Genomic DNA, 27,549 nt, shown 5'->3' with positions numbered 1-27,549 from the left:
CTGGAGGAGGAAAGAAAAAATCATGGACCTAGAAGTTCTGTACCAGCTCCTGCTCTTGCCAAGTTGTTTATCCATTCTTTTGGACTGAGGAGTCAATCAGGCCACAAATACAATTTCTTCTGCTAACTTTCAGGGTCAGACCTATTCATAGAATAGTCTGAGGGTAGCTATTTAATGAAAGAAAGGATATCACTTACCAAAAATATCTCCCTGATACTACCTGAAATTCACTAATTAAGGGTGTAAGTTAAAAAAAGAAACATGATCTTAGAAAGTTTACATTAGAGGGAACCTTGCTATCAGGCTCTGTACTAGGGAAAGGATCTGATTAACCTAATCCACACAAAGGGAACAGGGTTTGCTGCAGGGAGGTCGGGGGTAGGTCAGGGAGAAGCACATGGGAAAGGACCATGAATAGAAAATCTGTGAGGTCATTTCAGAACATGGTGTATCTTCAAGGAGAAATTCAGGGAGGATTGGAGAGGACTAAACAACAGAATGAGGGCAGTGGGATCCCGAAAGGTAGCCAAGCTAAGAAGTAGAAAAAAGTGAGAAAAGAGCCATAGCTCAGAGAATTTGGTGAGTGAGCTCCAAAGGCTGACTTTACCTTGAGTTATTGCCAAGGTCCTCATTTACTCCCAAATGTTCAGCCCAGGTCTCACTTTCTGTGGGAGCATCCAAAGTGAGGTGGAAGGCACAGAAACCTGACAGGGAAGTGTGGCCAAGTGAGGCTGGGAGTGGGATGTACAGGTGAAGCACAGGAAGAGGAGGTTTCATAATGGAGCCAAAGAGCTGGAACCCAAAATGGGATCCAGTTCATTAGAATTCCAGGTGTTTGGGGACTTCTATGTTTCCCAGCCTACATTTTTTTCAAATTGTTGATGCTGGAAATTCTGAGTATGCTTGGATCAAAGAAATATGTGATCAGCAGCCACCATTCAGAATTCACCAAGCTCCAATAAGACTGCTTCACTTGAGCTCAGAAAATGAAAACTGCAATAAGGCAGAAATTTGTAGAAACACAAATACAAGTTAGTTTCTCCATAAACATTTCCAAGACAGATCGCACTAATTATTTTCAAAAGTCCTTCAAGCCAAAGGTGATACATATGTTTGGAGTGAAAACACTCAGCAGCCCCGGTGGTGCCTCCACACCACCTCCACCTGACACCACCGCCGCTCATTCCCCTCTCAAGTCATATCCAGTCCTGATAAAGCCTGCCCCATATGGGCTGGTATCCTCCTCCTCCCACAGAGCCAGTGACGTGCCTTCCAAGGTACCCAGGACCCACATGCTCCTCTCCAGTCTCCTCCCCTCAATTCAACTGCTTCTTAATCTACTATGTGCATAACTATCTCAACACGTGACTCGCCCCTCTGCCTTTTTACATATGTAAATGCATTTCTAATCCCCTCCTATGAGTGGATGAATGATCCCACTTTAACCCTTCCTGGCTCACTCCCACTCCCCCTCTACTGATGCACCAGGGGCGGAGGTCCTCTGCAGGTGGACCTTTACCTCTCAGACATGACTCTGACAAACTGAGTTCAGTCTTGCTAATCTCACACTATTCCAACGAGATTTAGAGAAGTTATATCAGCTTTCTTATTATTCACTCAGATGAAACCCTGCACACTCCCATGGCAGTCAGTCCTCATGCCTTCCCCATAACACACAGCCTTTCCACACTGCTTAGATCAAGGCCAAAGTTAACAAAGTTTCCCTACTCTTTCTCCCCACCTATTGTTTGCCCCACCTGTATGCTAACCTACCCAACAACTGTTCATTGTTATCATAAATTTTTTTATGTTGCCAGAATTTGAAAATTACAGTGGAATTTTCACACTTGTTTATATCCTGGCTTCTTATGAAACAATTATTCTAATAAGCTCAATATCCCCATTCTTTAGCACCCCACCTTCTGCTTTACATACCGCAGTCTCCCCCTTCTAGGCAGCCAAGTCCCAGCATCATTCTTCTGCAACCAACTATAAACTCTGTCCTAGACAGAGGTCGTCGTTTTTCCCCACAGGTGTTACCATGTGGATAAGCTCTAACCTCACTCTTCTGAGTTCAATAGCCCTAAGTTAGACTAACAGCACCATCCAGTTACCCTGCACAAGAACCTGACTTCCCCAAATGTTTTCACATTCATTTTCCTCTTATCTGAGCCTCATGACATCCCAGAGAGGGACCGTTATTCTTCTCATTTTATAGATGAGGAAGCCAAGATTCAGCAAGGATAAGCAGATATTTAAAGGCTAGAGTCAAGACTCTAACTTCTGTGTCCAGCCCCAACTCTCTTCCCAAGCACATTTCTGAGAATACATCCAGCTGCCAAGCAAGCCCTACACTTCTGCTGCAAGTCTTACAGGGGATACTGCAGGCCCCGTGGCAGGTGGAGGCCTTGGACCACATCACTCTTTTACTCAATTTCCCACTCCCAGCATCAAGTCTTCATACACAAATTTACCCCTCCCAACTCCCTACAGATTCTTACTTCTTCTACGTTAACGAAGTTCTTTTCTTCTGCTCGGAGAACAGTCTTGCCCCTTCTCCACTGATACCCACTCTGCCAGGAGAAAAAAGCAGTCTTCCTCTTTTATTCAAGGACTTACTCACACTTTTTGATTCGGTAACCACGAACTGTAAAAGTATACATTTATTTGTGGCTTTGGGTCCATGCTCTCTGTCCTCCCCCTCTCCCGGGCTGTTTGAAGATTTCCAGTTTAGAGGGTAAGCTCCTGGCCCAAAAGGCTCTGCTTGGCCAGCTGTGGATACTTGCACAATGCCTTGCATTCAAAGGCACATAAACATTGATGATTATGATCTTTTAAAAAATTACTCCTGTTCTTGATCTGAAATAATAATAGAAACCAGCTGCCAAAAGCATTAAGAGCATTATTTACTTCAATTCAGAGTTGTTGAATAGGAGTTAGCTTAAAAGAGCTATAAAGTGAAAGACAAGGGCACACTTGTTTATATGCAGTCCCAAAGGTATAAAATGAAATACTAAGTAATTTTTATTAGCTCCCCTCAACAACGATCCAGTTCTACTGCACAGCAAGGTCACCCTGGGTAAGAGGGTCCTAGTTACCAGCATTCCCACTACAAGAAGGAGGTGATCAGCTATTCCAACTGTATGTGTGCTCCAGAAAAGCAACAGCTGGCTTCGTGTGACTTACCGGTTTGTCCTTGATGGTGGGGCTCGACACGCACAGGTACAGTTTCCCATCTTCTTCTAGGCAGGCATCTATCAAAGCTTGTACTGAACTCTCCTCCTGGAACAGCAGAAAGGCGTAGCCTTGGGGAGAAAAAAAAATGGTGTGGGGAGGAATCAGTGAATTGAACTCAAAATACCAATTAAAACTTTACCTATTATTTTACTAAAATCTAAGAACTTGCAGTGGGACACGGGGAAGTAATAGTTACTGACATGTTTTGTGCCAGGCATCGTATTAGGTGCTCTACAGACACTACCTCATGTAGGCCCGACACATGCAACAACACGAATACACCTGAAACACATTATACTAGGCAAAAAAAGCCAGGCACAAAATACCACATATTGTACGATTCCATGTATATGGAATGTTATAATAGGCAAATATATGGAGATCAAAAAATAGATCAGTGGTTGCCTAGGGGACTGGAAGGAATATGTACAGGGTTTTTTGGGGGGGTATGATGAAAGCTTTCAAAAATTAATTATAGTGGTGGTTGCATAACTCTGTGAACATACTGCAAACCACTGAACTATACATTTTAAATGGTTGAACTATATGGTATGTGAATTATATCTCAACAAAAGTTGTCAAAAAAAAAAGCCAAACAACAGGCTAGTGTGTTACTTCTGATGGCGATGCTCTGTTTCTCCAAGGAAGCTCCTCTCCCGCCTCACGACAGCGTATACGATCTACAAACACGGACGCTAGCTGCAGGATTTCCATGGACACAGCCAGCTTTGTTCAGTTCAATTCAGTAAGATTCAGTGAGCAACTCTAAAAGTGGGGCACAGTCTATGAATTAGGAGAAAACTGAGATGAACAAGACTAGGTTCCTACTGTCAAGAGGATTATGCAGTAGAAGAAACAGATGTTTAGACATTGAACTGCAAGCTCCAAGTTGAGGGACATAAGTGGAGACAAAAGGTACCAGGGGGCCCCTGAGGAGTAAGGACTCTGAATTGGGAGAATCCGCAAAGACTTCAAAGAGGACAACAGACACTCAAGGGGCCAACTCTGGCACTTGCTGCCACACTGGCATTCATGAATGACAGCTGAGCGATGGCCTGCCTTGAGCGGTCTAAGCCTGAGTACTCAACTATTCAACCTCTACAACCCCCCTAGCTTTGTTAAGTCTCTCAAGCTGTCACCTCCACTCCCAGTTCTGCTACTGATCTCAAAGGAAATCATCGCCAGTGCAGTTCTCCTCTGGTGCATGGTGTGCCAGAAAGGTAAGTAGTGCAAAGATATAAAACCCTCACATTCAGAAGATTCTCATACCTCAAAGATGTTAACCAACTAGCCTAGAAGCAAAGCTCTCTGGAGTCCTGGGCAGCTTGTAATGACATTGGCAGTGGATAATGAATGATGAGTACTTCTCTTTAAATCCTTTTCCAAACTCCTCCTCTTCTATACAAAGCATCCAAGCAGACATAGCAGGAAAAGATCAAGTCCGACTTAGCACACCAAGAGTGACCAATGCAACAGGCAGAAGCCAACAAACAGGGAAAAGCACCGGCCAGAGGAGTGAGTATGTCGATGTAAGAGGGAGGCTGCCTGCATGTTGCACCCAGAGCTGTTCTCCGGGCTTTGCTCTCAGGCCAATGGGTCAGAGGGTTCAGCAGGGGGCCAGGCAAGAAAAGTAAATCCTAACTGCAAAACTCTAGAAGATAATACACCATTTCTTCATATCTTTTCTCTTGTGGAAACAGTATCAAACTATCACCATACTCCAGGGAATCTGTTAAAAATTCAGTATATTCATCTAATGTGAAAACATTAATTCCACTTGCCCAAGAGAGTGTTAGAGATGAGTGAGTTAAAAAATGCAACCTCCACAGAGAGGAGGTGTTAGCATGTGCTCTCAAACCTCCCGCGACCCCGGGTTAAATCCTGGTACAGATCGTCCACAAAGGTCCTCAGGGGTGTACGGGATATCCTGTTTTAGGAGAGCACCCTGTCTGTGTGCACTGTGCACAGACACATCAAAAAGGCCTGGTCGTGGGGCATGCCAGTAAACTGGGCCTGTCCCCAACTCCTTGCCACTGGAAGGCCACCGGGTAACTGCCCCTTTCCTGCATGTCCCCACCCACTCTCTGCAATCTTCCACATCAAATCCTGCACTGGGTTCAACTGGGCATCAGAGGAAAAGGAGGGTATGTCCCCGTAGCAGCTGAGTAGCTCCCACAAAGGCATGCAGATTTCCGCTCAGGCCTATCTCAGTCTAAAAGGCAACACTGGCAGTGAGCAGAGTAAAAACAACTGGGAGTCACAAGTAAAAGCCTGTGACAATGTTATTACCAAGAAAAATAGCTACAAACAACTTATTTCCTTTTCCCAGGAAATGGCCCATAATACGCTACCAATTTCTTCAAGATGGCTCTTTTACAACAAATCATCTCTATGCCCTGGTCAGCAAGCTGCCACTCTCAGTAATGACAATATTATCTTAGCACTACAGATAATGTGTGTGACTCAGGTCCAGCAATTTCCTTCAATCCTACTTCCTATCTCAGGTCTCCCAACCAAACAAAATGCACCAGAAACACTACAAATCACTCATGGAAACAGCTTTATGATACTTTCACCCACTAAAACACCTTCTGATAGATAACCCCTAGATCAAGCAAACCAAGATGACAACAGAAATCAGGGGATTAAAAAAAAAATCAGGGAGGAAGACTCCTTCAAATACATTTTCTCTCTTGATCTTCAAAAATTCAAGGTCAAAGTAAACAAAGCAGAAAAAGATCCCTTCAAGAATAACAAGGTCAATGTGAGGTAGAAATTAAATCAATGATTTACTAAAAGGTAAATTCCACAAGGTACTATGAAAAGAGTTCTGGACTAGCAATCAGAAGGTCTTGATTTGGGTCTAAGCCCTAACGTTTACTGTGTGTGGTAATAACAGCTAATAGCTACCATCCACTGAGCATCTACTACGCACCAGGCACTGCTCTAAGTGCCTTATGTGTATTAATTCATTTCACCTTCACACACACCTGTGGGGTAGCCACTATCTTAAATTCTGTTTTACAGTTATAGAAATTACAGAGTCATTAAGAGACTTGTTCAAGGTCACCTTGTAGCTGGTAAAACTATGAACTTGAATATTAATTAAAAAATGTCTAAGTCTTGGCTCTTTTCTCTGTAGAATGAAACTAAGTATTTGTCCCGATTATCTTATAGATAAGTATGTTATAAAATGATATATGTGAAGATACTCTGTAAATTTTGTATGTGAAGATAGGATAGCATGCAAGTGTTAATTTTTCTTTTACTGCATTTTCAGCTATTTATGTGATATGCAAAATTAAGTTTTGTATGTCTCACTTAAAATTAATTTAAATTAATGATATATGCTTTTTATTTTGTATTTATAAGTATTTGATAAATAAAGGGCAGTAATCTAGATAACAAAGAGAAATCTTAATTGAAGTTTTTTTGAATGATGGGTTGACTATTACTGTAAGCAAACAAAATAACCAAATATTTGCTTTCATGTATGATTAGCCATTTCCACCAAAAAAGAGAATGATCAGATGGGGTATCTTTGCTGATATTAATACACTCTTTAACTAAAAGCCCATTATACCTATAAATTAAGTTCTTCAAAGTGTCACTATGATCTCAGGTTCTCCTATTAGTTTGAAAGATATAAAAAAAACTTTTCAAAAAATGATAAACTCCCTCACCTCTGAGCCAGACAGAGATAACAGGGTTATAAAACTCCTTAAGTGTCAGAACTGGTGACCTTGTTTCCCAAATACCTGAGGAGTATGTGGGTGTTTTGGAGACACGGTGACCGACCTACAAGAGGCCCTCAACTCAGAGCCAGTCTGTGGGTGGAGAAGCGGGCTCTGGGGAAGCAGCAGGAACCCTGGCACTGTCACCATCACGGCCCTGGATTACAGGCAGAATAGATGGCAGAAAACTGCTTGCTTTCCACTGGTGCCAAACAGGCTGGGGGAGGAAGGGCAGAAGTGTGAGGATTCGTGGACAAGCCTGGACTGACAAATGCACTTGTCTGAGGTAAAGACGAACAGGAAGGTATGGGGGGTTGGTATAGGTGCTAAACTGGGAAAATTCCATTTTGCTTGGCCAGGTTTTTAACGGGAAAATTTAATTAAAAGATTTTTTTCTCTTAATACTTGAAAACACATTAAGTATAACAACCTTCAAAATGTTCTTGGCTACCTTTCAAAAAACAAAGATCCCTGAGTGCTTAAACACATCATTTTGCATGTTATAATTTTTTAATACAGATCCCTAGTGCAAATAACACCACCACCACCACCTTCACAACGGCAAACGTCAGTTCCCAAGTGCTTACAATGTGCCGGGCGCTTTGCTAATTAATAAGCACTTGACGTCTGTTAGCTCTTTTCTTTCTCACAGCAATTCTATGAAGTAAACACGGTTGTTACTATTACCATTTTATAGATGAGAATAAGGGACACGTCAGATTAAAATCTAAAAATTAAATTTAGAATTAAAACCTAGGTCAGTTTCCAGGGCTCTCACTCTTTAGCCATTAACTCACACTGTCTCACCTAAGAATGGTAAGATAAATTTTCATGTGTCAATTTGCTACTTATCGTCATTTTGTGATAATGGTCATTTGCTACAGAAGTGACAACAAATAATAATAAAAAAAGTGTTTTAGCAACAAGAAGTGATCACCTGAGCTCCAGTCCTAAAATTCAAGGCTTATGCAGCTACATTTGCTCTAACGCCCACAAAACCTATATTTAGGAGAGTTAAAATGAATTCCAAAATAATCATGAAAAGTTTAGATTTAGTTTTATTTAGGTCAATCACATTTTCTTTTTTTTAATATATATTTTTTATTGATTATGCCATTACATTTGTTTTATTTCCCCCTTCATTCCCCTCCACCCTGCACACCCCTCCCCCACCATTTCCCCCCCTTTAGTTCATGAACACATGTCTCAAGTTCTTTAGATTTTATATTTCCCCTACTATTCTTGCCCTCCCCCATCTATTTTCTATCTATTGTCTATGCTACTTATTTTCTGTACCTTCTCCCCCCTTCTCCTCCTCCCACTCCCCTGTTGCTAACCCTTCATGTGATCTTCATTTCTATGGTTCACTCCTGATCTAGCTGTCCTATCTTAGTTTGCTTTTGTTTTAGGTGTGGTTGTTAATAACTGGGAGTTTGCTGTCCTTTCACTGTTCATATTTTTTATCTTCTTTTTCTTAGGTAAGTCCCTTTAACATTTCATATAATAAGGGCTTGGTGATGATGAACTCCTTGAATCTGACCTTATCTGAGAAGCACTTTATCTGTCCTTCTATTCTAAATGAAAGCTTTGCTGGATAGAGCAATCTTGGTTATAGGTCTTTGGTTTTCATGACTTGGAATACTTCTTTCTAGCCCCTTCTTGCCTATAAGGTCTCTTTTGAGAAATCTGCTGACAGTCTGATGGGAACTCCTCTGTAGGTGAGTGTCCCCTTATCTCTGGCTGCTTCTAGGATTCTCTCCTTCATTTTAATCTTGGCTAATATAATGATGATGTGCCTTGGTGTGTTCCTTCTTTGGTCCAACTTCTTTGGGACTCTCTGAGCTTCCTGGATTTCCTGGAAGCCTATTTCCTTTGCCAGATTGGGGAAGTTCTTTATTATTTGTTCAAATAAGGTTTCCACTTGTGGCTGTTCCTCTTCCCCTTCTGGTACCCCTATAATTCGGATGTTGGAAGGTTTAAAGATGTCCTGGAGGTTCCTAAGACTCTCCTCATTTTTTTGAATTCTTGTTTCTTCATCCTTTTCTGTTGGGTCATTTTTTTCCTCCTTCTGGTCCACTCCTTTGATTTGAGTCCCAGTTTCTTTTCTATTACTATTGGTTTCCTGTGTATTTCCATTCATTTCAATTAGTTTAGCTTCTATATGTTCCTCTAATTTGTGACTAAAACCAACCAGTTCTGTGAGCATCCCAATCACCAGTGTTTTGAACTGTGCATCTGAAAGTTTGGCTATTTCTTCATGGCTTAGATTTATTGGCTCTGGGGCTCTGAGTTGTTCTGGAGGCATGTTTTGATCTGTTGGTACCTGTTATGTATGAGGAGCGAAGCCTTAGGTGTTCACCAGGGTGGGGCCACCCAGGTCGCTGGTTTGTGATGCTGTATGTGGGGGCGGGGTCAGAGAGGGAGCAATGGCGGTCCTCTCCGCTTGCCAGGTCTGCCTCACTGCTTGCCCCCACCTGTTTATCTGAGCGCATATGTGCGAGCCCGCCTCACTGCGCTGAGGCCTTTGCTGTCCGTCTCAATGCACGTCTCTTCACTGGTTTATCTGCACGCAAATGCACGACCTCAGACAGCCAGCCACACCATGCCTTCCCATAGCTACCCCGCACCTGCGATCCGCGCCCTCAGCTGCTCGTGCACAGTCTGGGTCAAGGGATCTTTTTTGCCCGACCTGCTCTGCTGCTGGCTTTGCCCCTCTCATCAGTTTAGCTGAGTGGGTCGTTGTTTTCAGACTCTGTATTATTCGATTTTCTGTGGTTTGGTTGCGTTATTGTTGTTAAAACTTTGTTGCTTTTAGATTTGGTTGTGCGAGGAAGCAGTGTTTCCACCTGTGCCTCCATCTTGGTGGAAGTCCTACATTTTCTTATTTAGTAAAGATGTTTATTGGTTTTCAATGTATTTTTAAGTTGAATATTTAGAATGAAGGTTCTTGAGGGATTTAAAGAACATATTTCACCAAATCAGCTAAGATTTTAATAAAATGAACATCACTGTAACAGCAATAATCGACTTAGGCAGGAATTGTCAGTGTACCCTAACACTGGTGGGTGAATTTGGGGAGGGGATACAGGATAGTCACACCATCTGAGAGTACCACTTCATAGACGAGTGTTGCAAAGGGAGGGAAAGGTTCTTTTACAATGGAGGAATTTGGCAGATAAAACCTCAACCAAATGATTAAACTCAACACCACCAACGAAGGGCAAACTGATATCACAATACTCTGCACACCCTGTTCCATGTCCTTCTGAGTGCGGCACACCTATCTACGTAGTCTTCCTGCTAACAGTGTTTCACCTGCCTCTCATTATGAGGAAACAATCAGATAATTCCAAATTAAGTGAAGAGAGATACGATAATTAAATCTAAGGCAAGCCTATGACCAGCTCTTAGATTTAAAAAAATAATAAAACAGGCCCTGGCTGGTGTAGCTCAGTGGATTGAGCGCAGGCCTGCGAACCAGACAATCGCGGTTCGATTCCCAGACAGGGCACATGCCTGGGTTGCGGCCCAGTTCCCTGCAGGCCAGTTCCCAGCAGGGGATGCATGAAAGGCAACCATAAATTGACGTTTCTCTCCCTCTCTCCTTCCCTTCCCCTCTAAAGATAGATAAATAAATAAATAAAATCTAAAAATAATAATAATAATAATAATAAAACAGCTCTAAAACACATTACTGAGACAATCTGGGCATCTCCTGTACTCAGGAGACACGCTGCAGCATTTAGGAGGAGTCTTGATGTCTCTAACTACTCTCAGATGGCTCATCAACAATATAAATGAACAGAAAAAACATACAGGGACAGAAAAAAGAGAGAAAGCAAATGTAGCAAAATGCAAACAACTGGTGAATCCAGAGGATGGCTATATAGGTTTTCTTTGTATATTCTTAACATGTTTTTGTAGGTTTGAAATTTTTTAAAATAAATATTTGTAAAAAAATAAAATAAAAAAATTTAAAACCACAATGTGGTCTTTCTGGAGAAGAAATTAATATGCTCTCCCATTCTCTAAAGAGTTGTATGGTCTTTTGAAAGACCCAACACTTCTTGAAATCAACGAATGTTCTGAGTGATTTATAGTTTCAATATCAACTACAATAGGAAAACAATTCTAGCTTATAGGGCTGTGCCCTGAGCTGCTGCTGCCTTCAAAAAATGGTGGATAACCAAGCAATGGCTGGTTTCTGATTGAGAGAGATAAGCCTCAGTAGAAAGGCTCCAAAGCCTGAACAGGTAGAGAAGTCTCTACTTACACAGAAACCAGGCTCCCTGATTTCCTATGACCTTCCTAGAGAGACCTGAAGGGCATCTCTCCAGACAGAGCTGCCTGAGTTCAGACTTTTTTATTTTTTTGGCACAAGAAGTCTGTTACAAACATTCTCTCTGACCTTGACTTTCAGGTCAGAGGACTTACCTGGTTTGCCTCAGGAGTCTGTCTTTGGATTCAATATCAGCAAAATTATTTAGAAGGTACAAGGCATGATGCTAGGCACTGAAGCTACAAAGATGAATAAGCTAGGAAGAGCCCTGCCCTAGAAAAACTCAGCCTGTAAATAAATAAAGAGGAAGCAATGTGAAAAGTGCTGTGTTGGGAGTATGTCCTACAGAATACCGGTGAGAGACAAATGGAGCAGAGGCATCCACACAGTAGGGAAAGGTATATAGCAAAGGCCATATCTGAGCTGGAGGAGAATTACATTTCCAGGAAGTAAGGGCACTCCAAGGTCAGGAAGGAGCAAAGGCATGGAAGGGTCAAAGGATCGCTTCATGTGGAAAACATGAGTAAAGTTCAACAGTTAGACTATAGGACTGGGGGCACTGGGTGGGAAGAAGTAAAGCAGCTCATCAATCCTCTGCCTGCTGCCTGGAGAAAACTGCAGGTCTCTGAACTGGATTTCTTACAATTTTCCTCTTGAACGAGAACATCTGATCTTTAAGATTTACTGAACATTTACTATGCGTGCTAGGCACTGAGGGAATACTGACAAGAGCAAGTTCTCATTCTCAAAAAGTTGGTAAGCTCATGAAGAATAAGTAAAAAAGAACTCTAATCTAGAAACAAAGCATTAAGGATCCTAAGTATTTTTAAAACGTATTTTTTTACAGTTGAACTTCATAGAAAGAAAACAGATTTTTTTCCCAGTAAAGCCATGGATAGAAAAATCAAGGAAGACCTTCTATCGATGGCGGCACAGGAGCCAAACCTTGATAGTACGACACAGTTGAAAAACTGACAAAGGACATTCCAAGGGAAGGAATCAGCCTAAATTAAGATGTGGAGATGGTTCTGCAGGTACTGAGAAACTCCATGGATTCCTAAACATTTTCCTTGATTCAGAACTAATCTTATTTCTTTGACTCTACCTACTCGAATATTTTGAGTTCTAGCCTGTTTTGTCTACTACACTAGAGACTGTTGCTCTGTGGGCCTGTTGCTTGGCAGGCAGCAGTGGGGGAAGGTAGAAATGAACAAGAAAATAAGTCTGACTGGTAGAATTGCCTCACAGTAGTTGGAAATTGCAATCTACTTATCCTGTGTTCCTAGTCAAGTCCTGCAGTCCAGGGCAGTGACCTCGAGAACCTGGGCTTAAAGTCTGCTCTTTTTACGTAACCACGCATTCCCTATATAAAGAGGTCCTTGTGAAATCTGCCAACCTGTCAGTTTTTGTTAAAGTTAGTTCTAACAAGCACCTGATGAAAAAAAACTGAGACCAGACTATGGGGTGTGAGAGGGAACTGGGCGAAATAGTTGGGCAGTTTTATTATCAATGAGCATTAACATTTTCATCAGGGGGAAGGACACCAATATTATTTACCACCTTTTAAACCTAAGTACTGTGCTGGTGTATAGGTGCACGGTCTCACATAATCCTTTCAATAACCTGAGTAGCATTTATCCTGAGTAATATAAACTCAGATAAGTAGACTGAGGTTCAAAGATTTAATCACTTGCTCCACGTCATACAGGCAGTAGCTGCTGGTGCCCATATCTGAGTCCACAAATGCCCAGCTCTTGCCCTGCTGCTTGTTCTCTCCCTCATCCAGCATCAGACAACTGGCAAATTTTACATTTTAACCTAGCAGACACTTTCCTACAGATGATACTTTAGTCTGGCCATGTATATCGCCAGAACTTTGACAATCTAATTTCTCCTCCCCCTTGCACTTTAATACTCCTCTAATGAATTTTTTTAAAATTTTATTTATTTATCTTTAGAGGGGAAGGAAGGAGAGAGGGAGAGAAATATCAATTGCCTCTCACGGGTTCCCTGCTGGGAACTGGCCTGCAACCCAGGCATGTGCCCTGACTGGGAATCGAACCACGATCCTTTGGTTAGCAGGCCTATGCTCAATGCACTGAGTTACAACAGCCAGGGCTCTAATAAATTTTTTTAATCCTCACCCAAGGATATGTTTTTTTATTTTAGAGAAAGAGGAGGAGAAGGGGAGAGAGAGAGGAAGAGAGAGAGAAATAGAAACATCGATCGGTTGTCTTATGTACATACCCGGACTGGGGATGGAACCTGCAACCTAGGTACATGCCCTGACTAGGATCGAACTCTCAACCTTTTGGTGTATGGGACAATGCTCCAATCAACTGAGCCACCTGGCCAGGGCTAAAATATTTTTCTTAATGCTGTCAATGGGTTTTCTCTGTGCCACCATTTCCCTTTCTCAAGACTGAGGCTATCCATTCTATTCTGAAAGACAATCCAAGTCTTTGTTCTCAGCTTTCAAAATTTTTCACCAGATCCTCCCAGTCAGCTTCTCATTTCAAACTTTTTCAACTGACATATTCTCTCTTGGTCTCACTTGCTCATAGCCTTAGTCCTTATCCAATGCCTGACTATCAGCAAGTCCTGTCCCAAGCTACACCCTCTTCTAACACATCCTCTCTGCCTCAGCCTTCTAAGTCTGAACCATTTCATTTCCTGAAACCTCTTCCTCCAAAGAAAGTTTTCATCAGGAGTAATTTTGGCTTCTATCCCTTTCCAGCACTTCTGCCTGGTCCTAGCAAAACAGGTGTTGTTGTGACAGACTACTAAGATGTCCTTGTTATTTGTGTGTCTGCTCAGACTTTGTCCTGTGGCCTGTACATTTCCTACTACTTACTCCTTTCTGTACAGTCCCTTTAGCTTTAAATGCTTTGAAACAGAAGACTAACTGTCACCATTCATCTTCTGATAAGTGTTTAATAAAACAATTTAAACTGAGGGTATGCTAAGCTTTTAAAAGCAACAATAGGATGCTGTTCCATCTGTCAAAACAGAAAAAATAAAAAGCTCACTCTTGCTGCTCTGCAGTGCAGTTTCCATATTTTTACAAGAGAATTCTTCCTGAGAATAAAAACTTCAATTGATTAAATATTAAAACATAGAATTCACCAAAGAGTGTGAGTACTGCAAGCCACAGCCTGTGTTGTGGGAGGCAAAGTATTACTCAAAAGCTTAGAACCTGCAAAAGGTTACGTACAGGCTAAAATGCCTTTGTGTCTCAGTTTGATCGGTTTATGTAACTCGAAAGGTGGAAAAACTTTGAATCTGGGCCTAAAACAACACTGACTTATTTCCATTCAAGTTATGCTACAAGGGGAAAAAATGTGAAGTTTGAAAACTTTCCTTCCCAAAGCCAGATTTAGACAAATTGAAAGAAAGAGAAATAGATGCCATGGATCCAGCCCGTTGTAGATTCACGAGGACCTATTTTTGTCCATTTAAAGTGGTGCCCCTTTCCTGTTCTTCAAACAGCATCCTCTTACCTAGATAGCTCAAAGTCCACGTGGCCTGATTTACACCAGGTTCACAAACCGTGCTGTTATTGTATAAACTCCCACAACTGCATGACCTTGGTCATTAGCACCAGCCATCCAGCCAGCCTGGCCAGTGCAGAGGAAACACATGTCCACCAGCAGAATGAACCACTCAGAAGTACACACTTTAGTCAAGGTGGGTGGGAACCATCAGAGCACAAGGTATGTGTCACTCTTGCATAAACATGCATGACTGGTACTGTTCCTGTTCACCTGGACCCTGTGCCCTTGGACTGCCAGAGTGAAGCTGGCTGCCCAAGCGGGCTGAGGATGACAGCTTCCTCCATTCCGCTGCCAGCATCACTGACTTCTGAACACAGTTTCAGAGCCACATCTCTGTTGGCCAGTCTCCTGTCCAACATCTGCAGCTGGATGCCATCCTCGCCTCTGCCCCAGAGGCCTGTGCCAACAGTGGCAGTGCAGCTGTGCTTACTGCCCAGGAGATGCCGGCTCCTCTCCTTGGCCCCAGCCCCATTGCAAGAGGAGAAACTAATGGCAGTACCAGGAACAGCTGCTTAGTACAGAACCAGGGGTCGAAGGCTCAAGGAATAGCTCATATCCAAAGTTGCTGTCACTGGAGCTAAGAAAAAGTCCCCCCTCTCTAAGCCTGTCATGCCCGACTTATCTTCCTAGCTGCCACACTCACAGTCCCATGCTCAAGGAAGCAGAACTAAGCTGTTTTTGTTCATTTTAAACAAGCAGTCAAGTATTCTAAGGCCACTGAATCAGGACGGCCTACGTCACAGTTAGGTATCAAAAGATGAACTGGGCCAATCATATTCCTTCTCTCTGGAATTCAACTAGAAATATTAAAACAATTTGCCCACAGAGATGAACACATGCAGAGAAGAGCTGAGTCATGATAATGGTAGGATCTTATAACGAAGAAGAGTTTCCACTGTTCCAAGTCCTGCAGCCTGCCACCCCCAGCACAGTCTCCATGGCACCCGGTTCTATCACAGCTCCTATTTTGGGGCTTCCTTGTCACTAATAACCACATTCTCAAGGTGAGGTAGCACAAGAGAACTGCTTATCTTTGCAATCAAAAGATAAGCAATGCACACATGTCCAGAAATGGTGAGATGACCCTAGAGGCAGGATTCCACGGTTCAGCTATAGCTAAAGGGCAGCTGAGAAGTACAATTTCACATTAAACCAGCTCTTGGAAACATCCCAACATTCAGTGTGAATGACAGAATAGAAGAACTCAGGAAAAAGCCATGGACCACTTTCATTTTTAAATAGCTATGAAAGTGTACCATGGGTCATATAGCTTGAGTTACTAATTTTTATATAAAATACAGCCTTATAAATAATAACATTATTATTTATAATAATAATCACGACAATATTTATTAACTATTAATAAATCATTATTATTAACAATAAATGATCGATTAAATAGGTAGATTTATATTTATAAATAAAAGAAGAGGTGGAGGAAAAGGCAGACAACTATACTTGAACAACAATAAAATTTTAAAAGTGGAAAAAAGAAGGATAAGAAAAAAACAAAAGATATCAGGTTGGCCAAAAATAAAGTGTAGAATTGCTGGGTCAAAAGGCAGTTCCACTTTTAGTTTTCTGAGGAAATTCCATACTGTTTTCCACAGTGGTTGCATCAGTCTGCATTCCCTCCAACAGTGCACTAGGGTTCCCTTTTCTCCACAACCTCTCCAACGCTTATTTGTTGATTTACTTAAGTTGGCTATTCTGACTGGTATGAGGTGGTATCTCATTGTGGTTTTATTTTTTTTTAATTTATTTATTTTAATTGTTGTTCAAGTACAGTTTTCTGTCTTTTACTCCCATCCCAGCCCCCCCACAGTGCTCCCCACCTCCCTCCCATTTCCACCCCCCTTCGCTTTTGTCCATGTGTTCTTTATACTTGTTCCTGTAAACCCTTCCCCTCTTCCCCTGAAATTCCCTCCCCTCTCCCCTATGGTCACTGTCTACCTGTTCTGTATTTCATTTTCTTTGGTTATATTTTGCTTGCTTGTTTGTTTTGTTGTTTAGTTTCCTGTTAAAGGTGAGATCATATGGTATGTGTCTTTCACTACCTGGCTTATTTCACTCAGCATAATGCTTTCCAATTCCATCCATGCCGTTGCAAAGGGTAGTAGCTCCTTCTTTCTTTCTGCTGCAGAGAATTCCATTGTATAAATGTACTATAGTTTTTGATCCATTCATTTACTGATGGGCACCTAGGTTGCTTCCAACTCTTGGCTATTGTAAATTGTGCTGGTATGAACATTGAGTACAAAAATTCTTTTGGATTGGTGTTTCAGGGTTCTTAGGATATAATCCAGGGAGTGGAATTGCTGGGTCAAAAGGCAGATCTATTTTTAGTTTTCTTAGAAAAATTCCATACTGTTTTCCATAGTGGTTGTACCAGTCTGCAATCCCACCAACAGTGAACTAGGGACCCCTTTTCTCCACAACCTCTCCAACATTTGTTGTTTGTTGCTTTGTTTATGATGGCCATTCTGATGGGTGTAAAGTGGTATCTCGCTGTGGTTTTAATTTGCATCTCTCTGATGGCTAGTGATGTGTGGTGGGGGAGGGATGGGGAGAAAATGCAGACAATTGTAACTGAACAACAATAAAGTAATTTTTAAAAAGTGTGATTTCTATTACGGGTTCCAAGAAAATATGTGAAGCACAGAGTTTCAGGATAATGTTGCTTTCTGACCTTGTCATATATATGTACAGAAGGGGCCTTCATCATATTGCCAGTGTACACATTTAGGGACAAATGAACACTGAATCTAAAAAATAAAAAAAATAATAATAACCACACCATTTATCAGATTAGATACTTTAAATCTACCTTCCTTTCCCACAATGATACAGACTAGCAAAACAAATAAAAATTACTTCTTTTATAATTCACCAGGTAAAATACTATAAAAATCAGTGTGCACTTTGGAAAAGACATTTTACCTCTTTGAGTCTCAGTTTAAATTGTGTTAGTAAGATGATCTTACCAGGTCTAAAATCTGATGAACTCTATTCTCTAAGTAAGTGATAAACTCATCATTTGCAAAGATCCAACTCATTCATTCAACAAGTATCTGAGGGCCAGCCATTGTGAGGCAGGTATGCAAAGTACTAGGTATTGAGCAGGGATCAAAACATAGCATTAAAAACCCTACTCTCATTGAAACTTACATTCCAATCTGGAACACAAACAGAAAAACACATACAATTTTTTCAGGTCACGGAAAACACTTTGAAGAAAAATGAAATGAAGGAAAGAGCCACAGAGAGCAAGAGAACAGAGGGGCACCTACTTTATAGATAAGGGAGTCAGAAAAGATCTCTGTGTTAAGGTGATATTTGAACAGAAGTCTAAGGGAAGAGATGAGCAGTCCGTTCAGGAATCAGAGGGGAGATGGCTTAAGACACACTGAAGGGGTAAGACCCTAAGAAGCCTGAGGTGACTTTGAGGGATGACAAAAACGTCAGTGTGGCCAGAGGGAGTAAGGAAGAGACCGATAGGAGATGATGCCACAGAACACCCAAGACTCAACACAGATCTGAGGAAAAGGTTTAAAGCTCCAAGTACAAGATCCATACTAATGTGTTCTTGGCTTCTGCAGGGGTCCCTTATTTTCCAAACACATGGGCAAAACAGTAAGTCCATAAATGCAATGTACTGTTTTTCTAACTTGGAACTAAGCAAAAAATGTGTAGCAGATGTCCAAATTAGCATAAACTTCAATAAAGAAAACTGCTTTGGGAAGCCATGTGATATCAAATCCGGAATCATTAAGATTTTCATTTCTTTTAACTTTGGTTAAGCTTTTGCAAATTTATCCTAAAGAAACTAATATGAAAGAAAAACCATATACAAAGATATATTAACAGAAGCATTATCAACATAGCCGAAATGATCAATAAGCAAGTAAATTATGGTGCAACAATAGGTTAGGAAGCCTCTTTAAAAATATGAAAATTAAGTAAAAACATGGAAGAAGGAGAATAAAAAAGTGTATATTTGCTATTACATCCCCACAAAAGATCTTTTCTATATATGTACAAATAAAGACTGCAAGGAGACAGAAAAATGATGGTGGTTGGCTCTTCTGTGGAGGCAAGATTATTCTCACTGTTTACGAGATAACACTTGCTCAGTGCAAACCAGATTGCTTAGTTCTGGTTTTACTGCTTCATTACGATATTAAGGCTATGTTCAGGACCACAGTAGAAATTACTGTGATTGTCTACTCAACAAAGTGGGCCGCATGCTCATCTCCACTCCAGGAAGGACTTATCAATAACCCCACACCAGTGCTGATGTCCCTTCTTTCCTGCCACTTCTTTCCTTTAGCCTCTATAGCCAGAGGCCTCCTGCCCCTTCACAACCCATGTCTCCACTGCCGTGTCCTCTTCTTTTGCTTCCTAACAAAATGTACTCATTAACTGCTTTTCATTTTCTTTTCACTCCTTGCTACAAAGATGACTCTTGAAAGATGCAACCTCCAGCCACTGTCTCTTTTCCCCAAATCCCTAACCACAATTCCAATTGTTCATTAGTAATGTCTTCTTAGAGGAGAGGTGAGGACATACCAAACTCTACATGTATTTAATTACATCATTACACCAAACTGGTTTTCTCTATAATGCCTCTTGTTTTCAGCAGTGCCATGATTCTCACATCCAGTGGAAGGAATTTCTAGTACAACCCGGCCACCAAATCTGCCACCATCATGATCTACTCTCTATTGCTGAAATCCATTGGTCCCCTTCTCCCTGCATTTGACAATAACTCAGTGCAAATATCTTACGTCTTCATGGTCCCCATTACTTATGAGCCTGATCACTGCAAACTCCAAAATGGTTTTACTGATCATGCTTAAAAAAACAAAATCATATTTTAAAAAAACACAAAACAAAAACCTGTCCCTTACTTTAAAAAAAAAAAAGCAATATCTGAGCACTCTGAAAGTATTCCATGTGTATTTTCTCATTTAATCCTCAAAGCAAACTAGAAGTAGTTTTACTTCTATTATTTTTCCATTTTGTAGATTTAAAAAAAGATTTAGGAAGATTAATACTCCAGAGGCTGTACTCTTGATCACTGTTACGAGGCCCAAATTCTAGGCCTGGAAGAGAAACAAGCAAATAACCCTGCCTTAATTAAGGCCTGCCTTGAATATGCAGGGCCATTCTTATTCTCTGGGCCAGAGGTGGGGGGGCAGGGAGGAAGGGAGAAAGAAAGGACACCAAGTGTGAGAGAAACATCAACCAATTTGCTTCTCCCACAACCCCCACCAGGGACATGGTCCACAACCCAGGTTATGTGCCCTGACTGGGAATCAAACCTGCAACTTTTTGGTTCAGTTTGCAGGATGACCCCCCAACCCACTAAGCCACACCAGACAGGGCCTCTGGGCCATTCTTAATCTCTAGACCATTGTTTTTCCTAAATGAGAATCATACAGTGTAACATTTATGAAACTTGGGTTCCGAGGTCAGCCTGTTTAGGCTCAAATCCCAGTCCTATCTATTCTCTTCTGGCCCAGCTTTAAGACCAATGTCTTGCTGAGCAAGATTTTAAGCCCTCTAGAGTTCACTGAAATGATCACGGTTTTACAAACCCTACTCTGTCTCTATAAGGCAAACCTGATTGATGAATGAATGACTTTGTTTATTAGGCATATACTTTCTAAGAAAAAGCCTAAAGAAAACTATAGTGGATGGTTCACGTTTTCCTCTCTACATACACATAATCATAAAATATATAGCCAAACAAACTCTACCTTTTCTTTAGGGTGACCTAAAGAAAAGTACAACTGGAAAAAGGGGCATTACCAGGAAGGCACAAATCTGAATTAAAACCCAAGGAATTTAAGAAAAGGGGGGCATCATTAAGCCATAGAAGAGGTTGGGGTGAATTACTTAGATGTCCCCAACATTCAAAGCAATGGGCACAGATTCTCAAAGTTAACTCAATCTTAAAATAACACCAAGTTTCTTTAGGTCCTCACCAAGAAGGTCAATCTTCAAGCTTTAGCTAACAGCAAAACAAGAGACAATAGTATAATAATTATTTCTCTTCCTTGACCCCAATCACCAGAAAGGCAACCTGCTCTCTGAGGACACAGGCCTGAGGACCAGAATCAGGAGATCCAGATTCTCTTCCGGGCCTGGCTCTCACTCACTGGTCCATCTCCAAACTTAACCTCAGCAGTACAATAAGGGCACCACTTCTAATGTCCTACAGTTCTATATTATTATGCTGTTAGATAGGAGTGACACCAAAAAACATGGAGTTCACAGAACTTCTAAATTCTGTACTTCTCAGACCAACCCAAATATTCTCTCTATAATTTTTGTCACAAATTTAAGTAGGCTATTGTAAAAGTGATATATCTATATATTAGACAAGAAGAAATGTGGTCCAGAAACCATCAGGTATAAGGTATGACTAAGAGAAGTGAAAATATTTAACATGGAAAAGAGAAGACTTAATCTGATAGTCTTAATTACCATGAGATCGATGTCACAATGATGGCTTATTCTGTTTTACTTTATAGGACACAACTGACCAATGGATAAAGATTGCAGAGAAGCAATCTCAACAGAAGAACAGAAGAACAAGACTCAACAGAAGAACAAGATTTAATTAGTTCCTCAAATATACAGACTTCCTCTGAAATAAACCACCTCCTCTGTCACAGGGGGTCTCAGAAGTTAATCTGAATAATGCTCTGGGCTATTTTAGAGTAGTATTCAACAGACTTTCTGCAAAGGAATTTGAGGACTGTATTGCCTCTGTTACATATTCTTCTTTGTGCGAGTGTTTTTGCAGCCTTTAAAATGATAAAAACCAACTTTAGCTCGTGGGCCACTGCAAAAACAGGTAGCTTGCCCCGGATGGTGTGGCTCAGTGGACTGAGTGCTGGCCTACGAACCAAGAGGTCACTGGTTCAATTACCATTCACAGCACAGGCCTGGGTTGTGGGCCAGGTCCCCAGTTGGGGGCATGCGAGAGGCAACCAACAGATGTATCTCTTGCACATTGATGTCTCTCTCCCTCCCTTCCCTTTTCTCTAAAACTAAATAAATAAAACCTTTAAAAACAAACAAAACAGGTAGTTTGCCGATCCCTGTTCTTGAGGAATGCTATCCAATAGAAATACGACTCTCATAGGTAACTGAAAACTTTCCAATATCTACACTCAAAAAGGTAAAAAGAAACAGGTGAGGTTAACTTTAATATATTTTATTTAATCCAATATATCTAAAACTTACATTTTAACATGTAAATGAAATTACTGAGTTTTAACATTTTTTAAAACCAAGTCTTTAAAATCAGTGTGTATTTCACACTTAACAGCATATCTTGATTTAAATTCATCACATTTGAAGTACTCCTTAACTGTTGGGAACCTTACACCTGGCTTCTAGCTAAAAACATTGCATTGATTACAGGAACCTGTGCGCTCCACAAGCCAATCGGCTACAGGTACATGAGGTGTGCATGCGCTCCACAAGCCAATCAGCTACAGGCACATGAGGTGTCCACGAATACCAGTTGCACCCAAGTAATCAATAAGCGGGCCCTTCTTTGTCTCAAGCTAGCCAATAGCAAGCAACCTAATCTCTCCCTCCCCCCCCCATATATATACCCAGTTCGGAAAAATAAAGTTTGCAGCTTGATCAGAATCTTTTGTCTTGCTGCCATTCTTTGCGCCTCTTGTCCCCCCAACTCATTTGTTATAGGTAGGTGGTCAAGCCCCAGTTGATTGCTCCGCGGGCCGGAGCACTTAGCTCCACGTGGCCAGTGTCCTTCATGTCCCACCAGAAAGAGAAGGCCCAGAGAAACTTGTACATTCCACTGAGAAACAGAACGGGTGACTTTCCAATCAAAATTTAATTTTAATGATTCAAATCAATGAGGAAAAAAGGCACAGTCAATAAACGACTGTTGGGATGACTGGTACACTAACTGGGAAAATAAAGCTGGATCCTTTCTTGTGCCTTACTGCATTATAAATTTCAGATAGGAACAAGATGGCAGTGTAAAAAGGTACAATAAATTCAAGTGGCCAATAAAAAAATTCCAAAAAAATATGTTATTTTAACCACTGGATTGGCAAAGATAGAAAAAGGCCATATTCCCAAACTCTCAATAAAAGTGAGTTTTGTAAATTGGGTGGTATTAGTGGGAATATAAATATGCATGACCTTTCTTAAGAGCAGCTTGGCAATATGTATAAATATATACCCCACTTCTGAAAATTCACCCTAAGAGGTAATTTTTACATGAAAAGAACAAAAAGATGAAGGCATAAGGATATTCACTGAAGCATCATATGTGAGTGAAAACATGTGGAAGTAACTTAAATGTCCATCATCAGTAGGGCCAATTATATAAAATAAGGTCATTAACATAATGTAAATTTCTCATAGAATGATGTTGACATTGCTAGGGAAAAATGCAGGTTGTTAAACAATATGTACAGTGTGATCCCACTTACATAAAATTTAAGAGTTCATATAAATGTATATATTCATAAAGAGATATCAGAAGGACATTTAATAGAATGTATACAGTGATATCTGATCCTATATTCATCTTCATTTCTATTTCTGATGATCATCTGACATCTTTTATCTCAGAATTATTTTTATACATCAGCATAATTTCTTTCAACTGGTATTCCTAGACATATCTTTGATACCTGTCATTTTACAGAGTGTGTTACATGAACCACATCGTGGAAGCTCATTGTTTCAGTGAAATAACACTGTCATGACTTGCATGTGCAACTAGTACTCTTAGGAATATCTTTTTATATGTGTGACTTTACAGAGTGCATTATATGCAGTACATTGTGGTGAACTCATTCATTCACTGAAATAACACTACTTTGATTCAATGAATTATTAGTGTTCTTCTTTTTACACTAACAGAAATTTACTTGAGAGACAATTTTTTCCAGAACCTCTCTCCTCCAGATTGAGCCCACTGCCAAAGCCTGGGTAAGGTGCATAGGGGTCCCCTAAGGGCCAGCACACAGCTCACTGCTCAGGTAGGAGCTGGTGCTGCTGTGACTGTTTTTTTTAATTGAATTTATTGGGGTGACATTGGTTAATACAATTACACAGGTTTCAGGTGAGCACTCACCTTTAAAAAAGATTTTAAAGATTTTATTTACTCATTTTTAGAGAGAGAGGAAGGGAGGGAGAAAGAGAGGAGAAACATCAGTGTGAGAATCATCCATCAGTTGCCTGCTGTAGGACTCCAACTGAGGACCCTGCCTGCAACCCAGGCATGTTCTCTGACTGGGAATTGAACTGGCAATACCTTGTTTGCAGAATGATGCCGACCCACTGAGCCACACTAGTCAGGGCTTAAAAATATTTTTAAACACATGTCTTTATATAGTGTCATATATGCACCACAAAGCAGTGAACACATTCCTTCAATAAAAAAAATCAGCAAGACTTTTATATTTTCTGATTAATATAAAACCTAACTTTTTAACTTTAACAATTCTTGGAGAGAATTAACACAAGTACGTTGACCCAACCAAACAGCCCTCTTTAGTAAGTAACAATTTCATAGACTATAAAGAGAGTGGGGAGAAGTACAGGCAACAAAGAAACCAAACATAAAAGGGAGCCACTGGCCTTGCCTAGGGTAAGCGATCATAGGATTCCTGTAAAAGGCACAGGAAGGCCAAGTATTTTGAGCACATTTTCTAAGGGTGGGTGATGTTACACAATAACACATACCAAAAAGCAATTCCTTACAGATGAAAGGCATCCTTGAAATATATCTATGGAACATAGGAAGAAAACCTTCTCTTTAACCCACTCTTCTATAAAACATCTAGATACATACCCAGAGTTAACATCACCAGAAAAGATCGCTAGATCTACAGATATGACAAACTGTGAACAAACTAATATATCTTCATGCTCTCATGAATAATAATAATAAAACAAGCTTACCAAAAATAAGGAAAGCAAGGTTATCTGAAGAGTCCTTTGCTAGTTTGCTCTCCACCCATCAACAAAGTTGCTTAATAGGCAGACATGGATAAAGGTAATTTTATATAATGCCATTCTTCAGTCACTAGGTTTTCCAAGTTTGGGGTTTACAAGATCTATAAAATTTGACTCTAAATAATCTTTCTCTTTACCATCACTGATATTTCTCAAAACACTATAATCTTTCTCCCAACTAGTGAAAAGTCAGCACAAGGCTCATTCACAACGGACTCCCAGGATCTTACTGTCAATAAAGTAGACACTGTGCCACAATCAGTGCACTCCTGGGGGGAACACTCTCCAAGCAAAACACAGTACAAAACAAAAAAATGATCAATGTTAAATGTTTTCTTAATTGGGGGAAAAAAATCAACAGCTATTTCAAGAGTTAAAAGGCTGCTTTTTACTGATCTATCAAGTTAGCTCTCCAACAGGCAGGCAGTGGAGATATTTTAAGTGCATTACCTTTAGGAGGAAAATACGACTTGCTTTCAGCTTTGTGAGGCCAGTCTACAACAAGAGGTCCAAACCTGCGAAAGCTGGCAGTGATCTCATCTGCAAAACAGAGAAGAAATCTTAGTAAAAGAGAAGAAAACACTGCAAACAGAATAGTTTAAAACATGTATTTTATACAAAAAAAATGTTTTGAGAGCAATTTTATAAAACATTTTTACAGCAGGCAAACCCACTAAGAAAAATACCAATCATTTGGGGGTACATTTGGTTATTCACTTTCACCCTTGCAGAATGTGTTTCTAAATATGATTCATTTCCCTTCACTGCCAATACACCTGATATAAAGGATTTGGAAGAAAAAAAAATCCGATGTTAGCTAAGGTGACCTCCTTCTCAAGTAAAAAGGAGATTCTAAAAATAGGAATGCTCTGTTTTTAGAAAAAAGACAAAAAAAGTACAAAGAATATTTAAAATATACTCTTGCTTGTGTAAAATAATCTCCAAGATCTATCTCTAAGACTACAACTCCTGGATTATTATTATTATTATTAATCCAAGCATATTAATCTGTAAGATTATTTTAGAAATAGTTATGATTCTTTTGGTGAGCAGCAGGGGAAATAAGTAGGTAGTTCTATTTGGTGATAAGAAAAAGTCAAGTCACTGGTTTCTTTCATACGTTCCTACTACATATTCTATTAACAAAAATGTTTTAAAAGTTATAACTCAGTAAATTTATCTTTCCCTTCTGACTTTTGACTCAAAGCAGGAGGTTATAACCTGGCTACTAACCAGGCTTAAGTTGCCACTCAGCCTTGATCAAAACTTTGTCTTAAAGAAAAATCCAACTAATAGACGAAATTAACATTAATAAAGAATAATTTGGAGGGAAATGAGTCTCCATTTGTGTACAACTTTAAAGCAGTAAGTCTAAAATAAAACTATTTTTAGAGACAATTCTTCATCATGAAAAAAAGAAAAGTATGATAAATTACAGAATGTCATAGCTAGAATAATGCTGGCAAAATAGTTGTTGTTTTTTTTAAACAATATTTTATAGCAGATCCAAGGCCTAGGACCAGAGCTGTTTTTTTCCCTTAAATTAATTCTGTTACAATTATATTTCATTTGTCCATTCAAGGAATATTTATTGACAACCTACTATGTGCTAGCTGGTTTTAGGCATAAGGGAAAAACTAACTTTTGAATTGGTAATCTCAAAAATATTATTTAAAAATTTATAATCAGTCTTCATTCTTTTAAAACTTTTAAAAACTTTTAATTTATTTTTAGAGAGAGGGGACGGGAGGGAGAAAGAGAGAAACATCCAACAGATCAGATTGGTTGCCTCACCCCCAGCCTGGGACCCAGCCTGGGACCCAGGCATGTACCCTGACTGGGAATCGAATTGGTGACCTTTTGGTTCGTAGGACAATGCCCAACCCACTGAGCCACACCAGTCAGGGCTAGTCTTCAATCTTTTAAAGACGAGAGGGGGCTCTTCATTAATAGGTATTGGTATTAAAAATATGAGATGGTAAGGTGTGATGAACATGAAAAAGCTCTGGAAACAGAATGATTTTGTGTTCCAATAGCACCATAGCTACATAATCCTCAACAAATTGTTTCTCTCTGATCCTCAGCTTCCTCATCTATAAAATGGAGTTGGTAGGATTTGCCTTATAGGAGAATGATGGGGATTAAATGAAACACTATAACACGAAGCACCCAGCACAATAATGGGCTTATAGTAAGTTTCATAAAAGTTGGTTCTCATTATTGTTTTAAAATTTATCCCAAAATTAATAACTAGGAAACAGGACACTACTGGAAAGCTGCTGTTTATAAACACATATAAACAGCAGACCTGAATGAAGTACATAATCTATTACTGCCCCATCTACTGAATGTTCTCATTTCCCATTCACTGAGATATGAGTATCCTTAAGCTGCCTTGGCGAGGAGAGGCAGGGTCAGATCACTCAAAGAACAAACCTGGCCTTTATAAAGTGATTAATGAACTCGCAGTACCTTCATCGATATCAGGAGGAAGGCCTCCAACAAACACCTTTCTAGAGTAGCGTTCTACTCGTTCCCCATTCTGACAGCGAGTGGGAGAGCTTAAGCCAGAGGATAAGGACTGATCGCCGTGACTGTCATCCAGGAAGGCATCTTCAAAGGGAAAAAGAGAAGACCGACCTGAAACAAATGTGGGAGTTTGCACAGTTAAAATTATTTTCCTGGACAATAAATATTTTACTAGGAGACAAAGGGCAAAGTACAG

The 27,549-nt window shown here is 40.3% G+C and overlaps 1 protein-coding gene across 11 annotated transcripts in view; it reads right to left on the bottom strand.

Moving 5' to 3' along the window:
* The window catches only part of CPEB3 (cytoplasmic polyadenylation element binding protein 3), a 178,387-nt gene that overhangs the window by 46,292 nt on the left and 104,546 nt on the right, over positions 1–27,549 (bottom strand). For 9 of the 11 annotated variants that reach the window (XM_037156593.2, XM_037156590.2, XM_037156591.2 and 6 more), the window contains 3 exons: positions 27,297–27,464; positions 25,275–25,364; positions 3,187–3,305 (listed from right to left, as the gene is read on the bottom strand). In XM_037156593.2, the coding sequence (XP_037012488.1) occupies positions 3,187–3,305; positions 25,275–25,364; positions 27,297–27,464 (377 nt within the window). The remainder of the gene's footprint in view (positions 1–3,186; positions 3,306–25,274; positions 25,365–27,296; positions 27,465–27,549) is intronic. The other 2 variants (XM_053663941.1, XM_037156595.2) reach the window with 1 other exon arrangement.

The sequence above is a fragment of the Artibeus jamaicensis genome, unplaced genomic scaffold (assembly GCF_021234435.1).
Source record: "Artibeus jamaicensis isolate MK-2021 breed Jamaican fruit bat unplaced genomic scaffold, CSHL_Jam_final contig_332, whole genome shotgun sequence".
In the NCBI taxonomy this organism is placed as follows: Eukaryota; Metazoa; Chordata; class Mammalia; order Chiroptera; family Phyllostomidae; genus Artibeus; species Artibeus jamaicensis.
The sequence above is the reverse complement of the archived record's forward strand: the minus strand, read 5'-3'. Positions and strand labels throughout refer to the sequence as shown.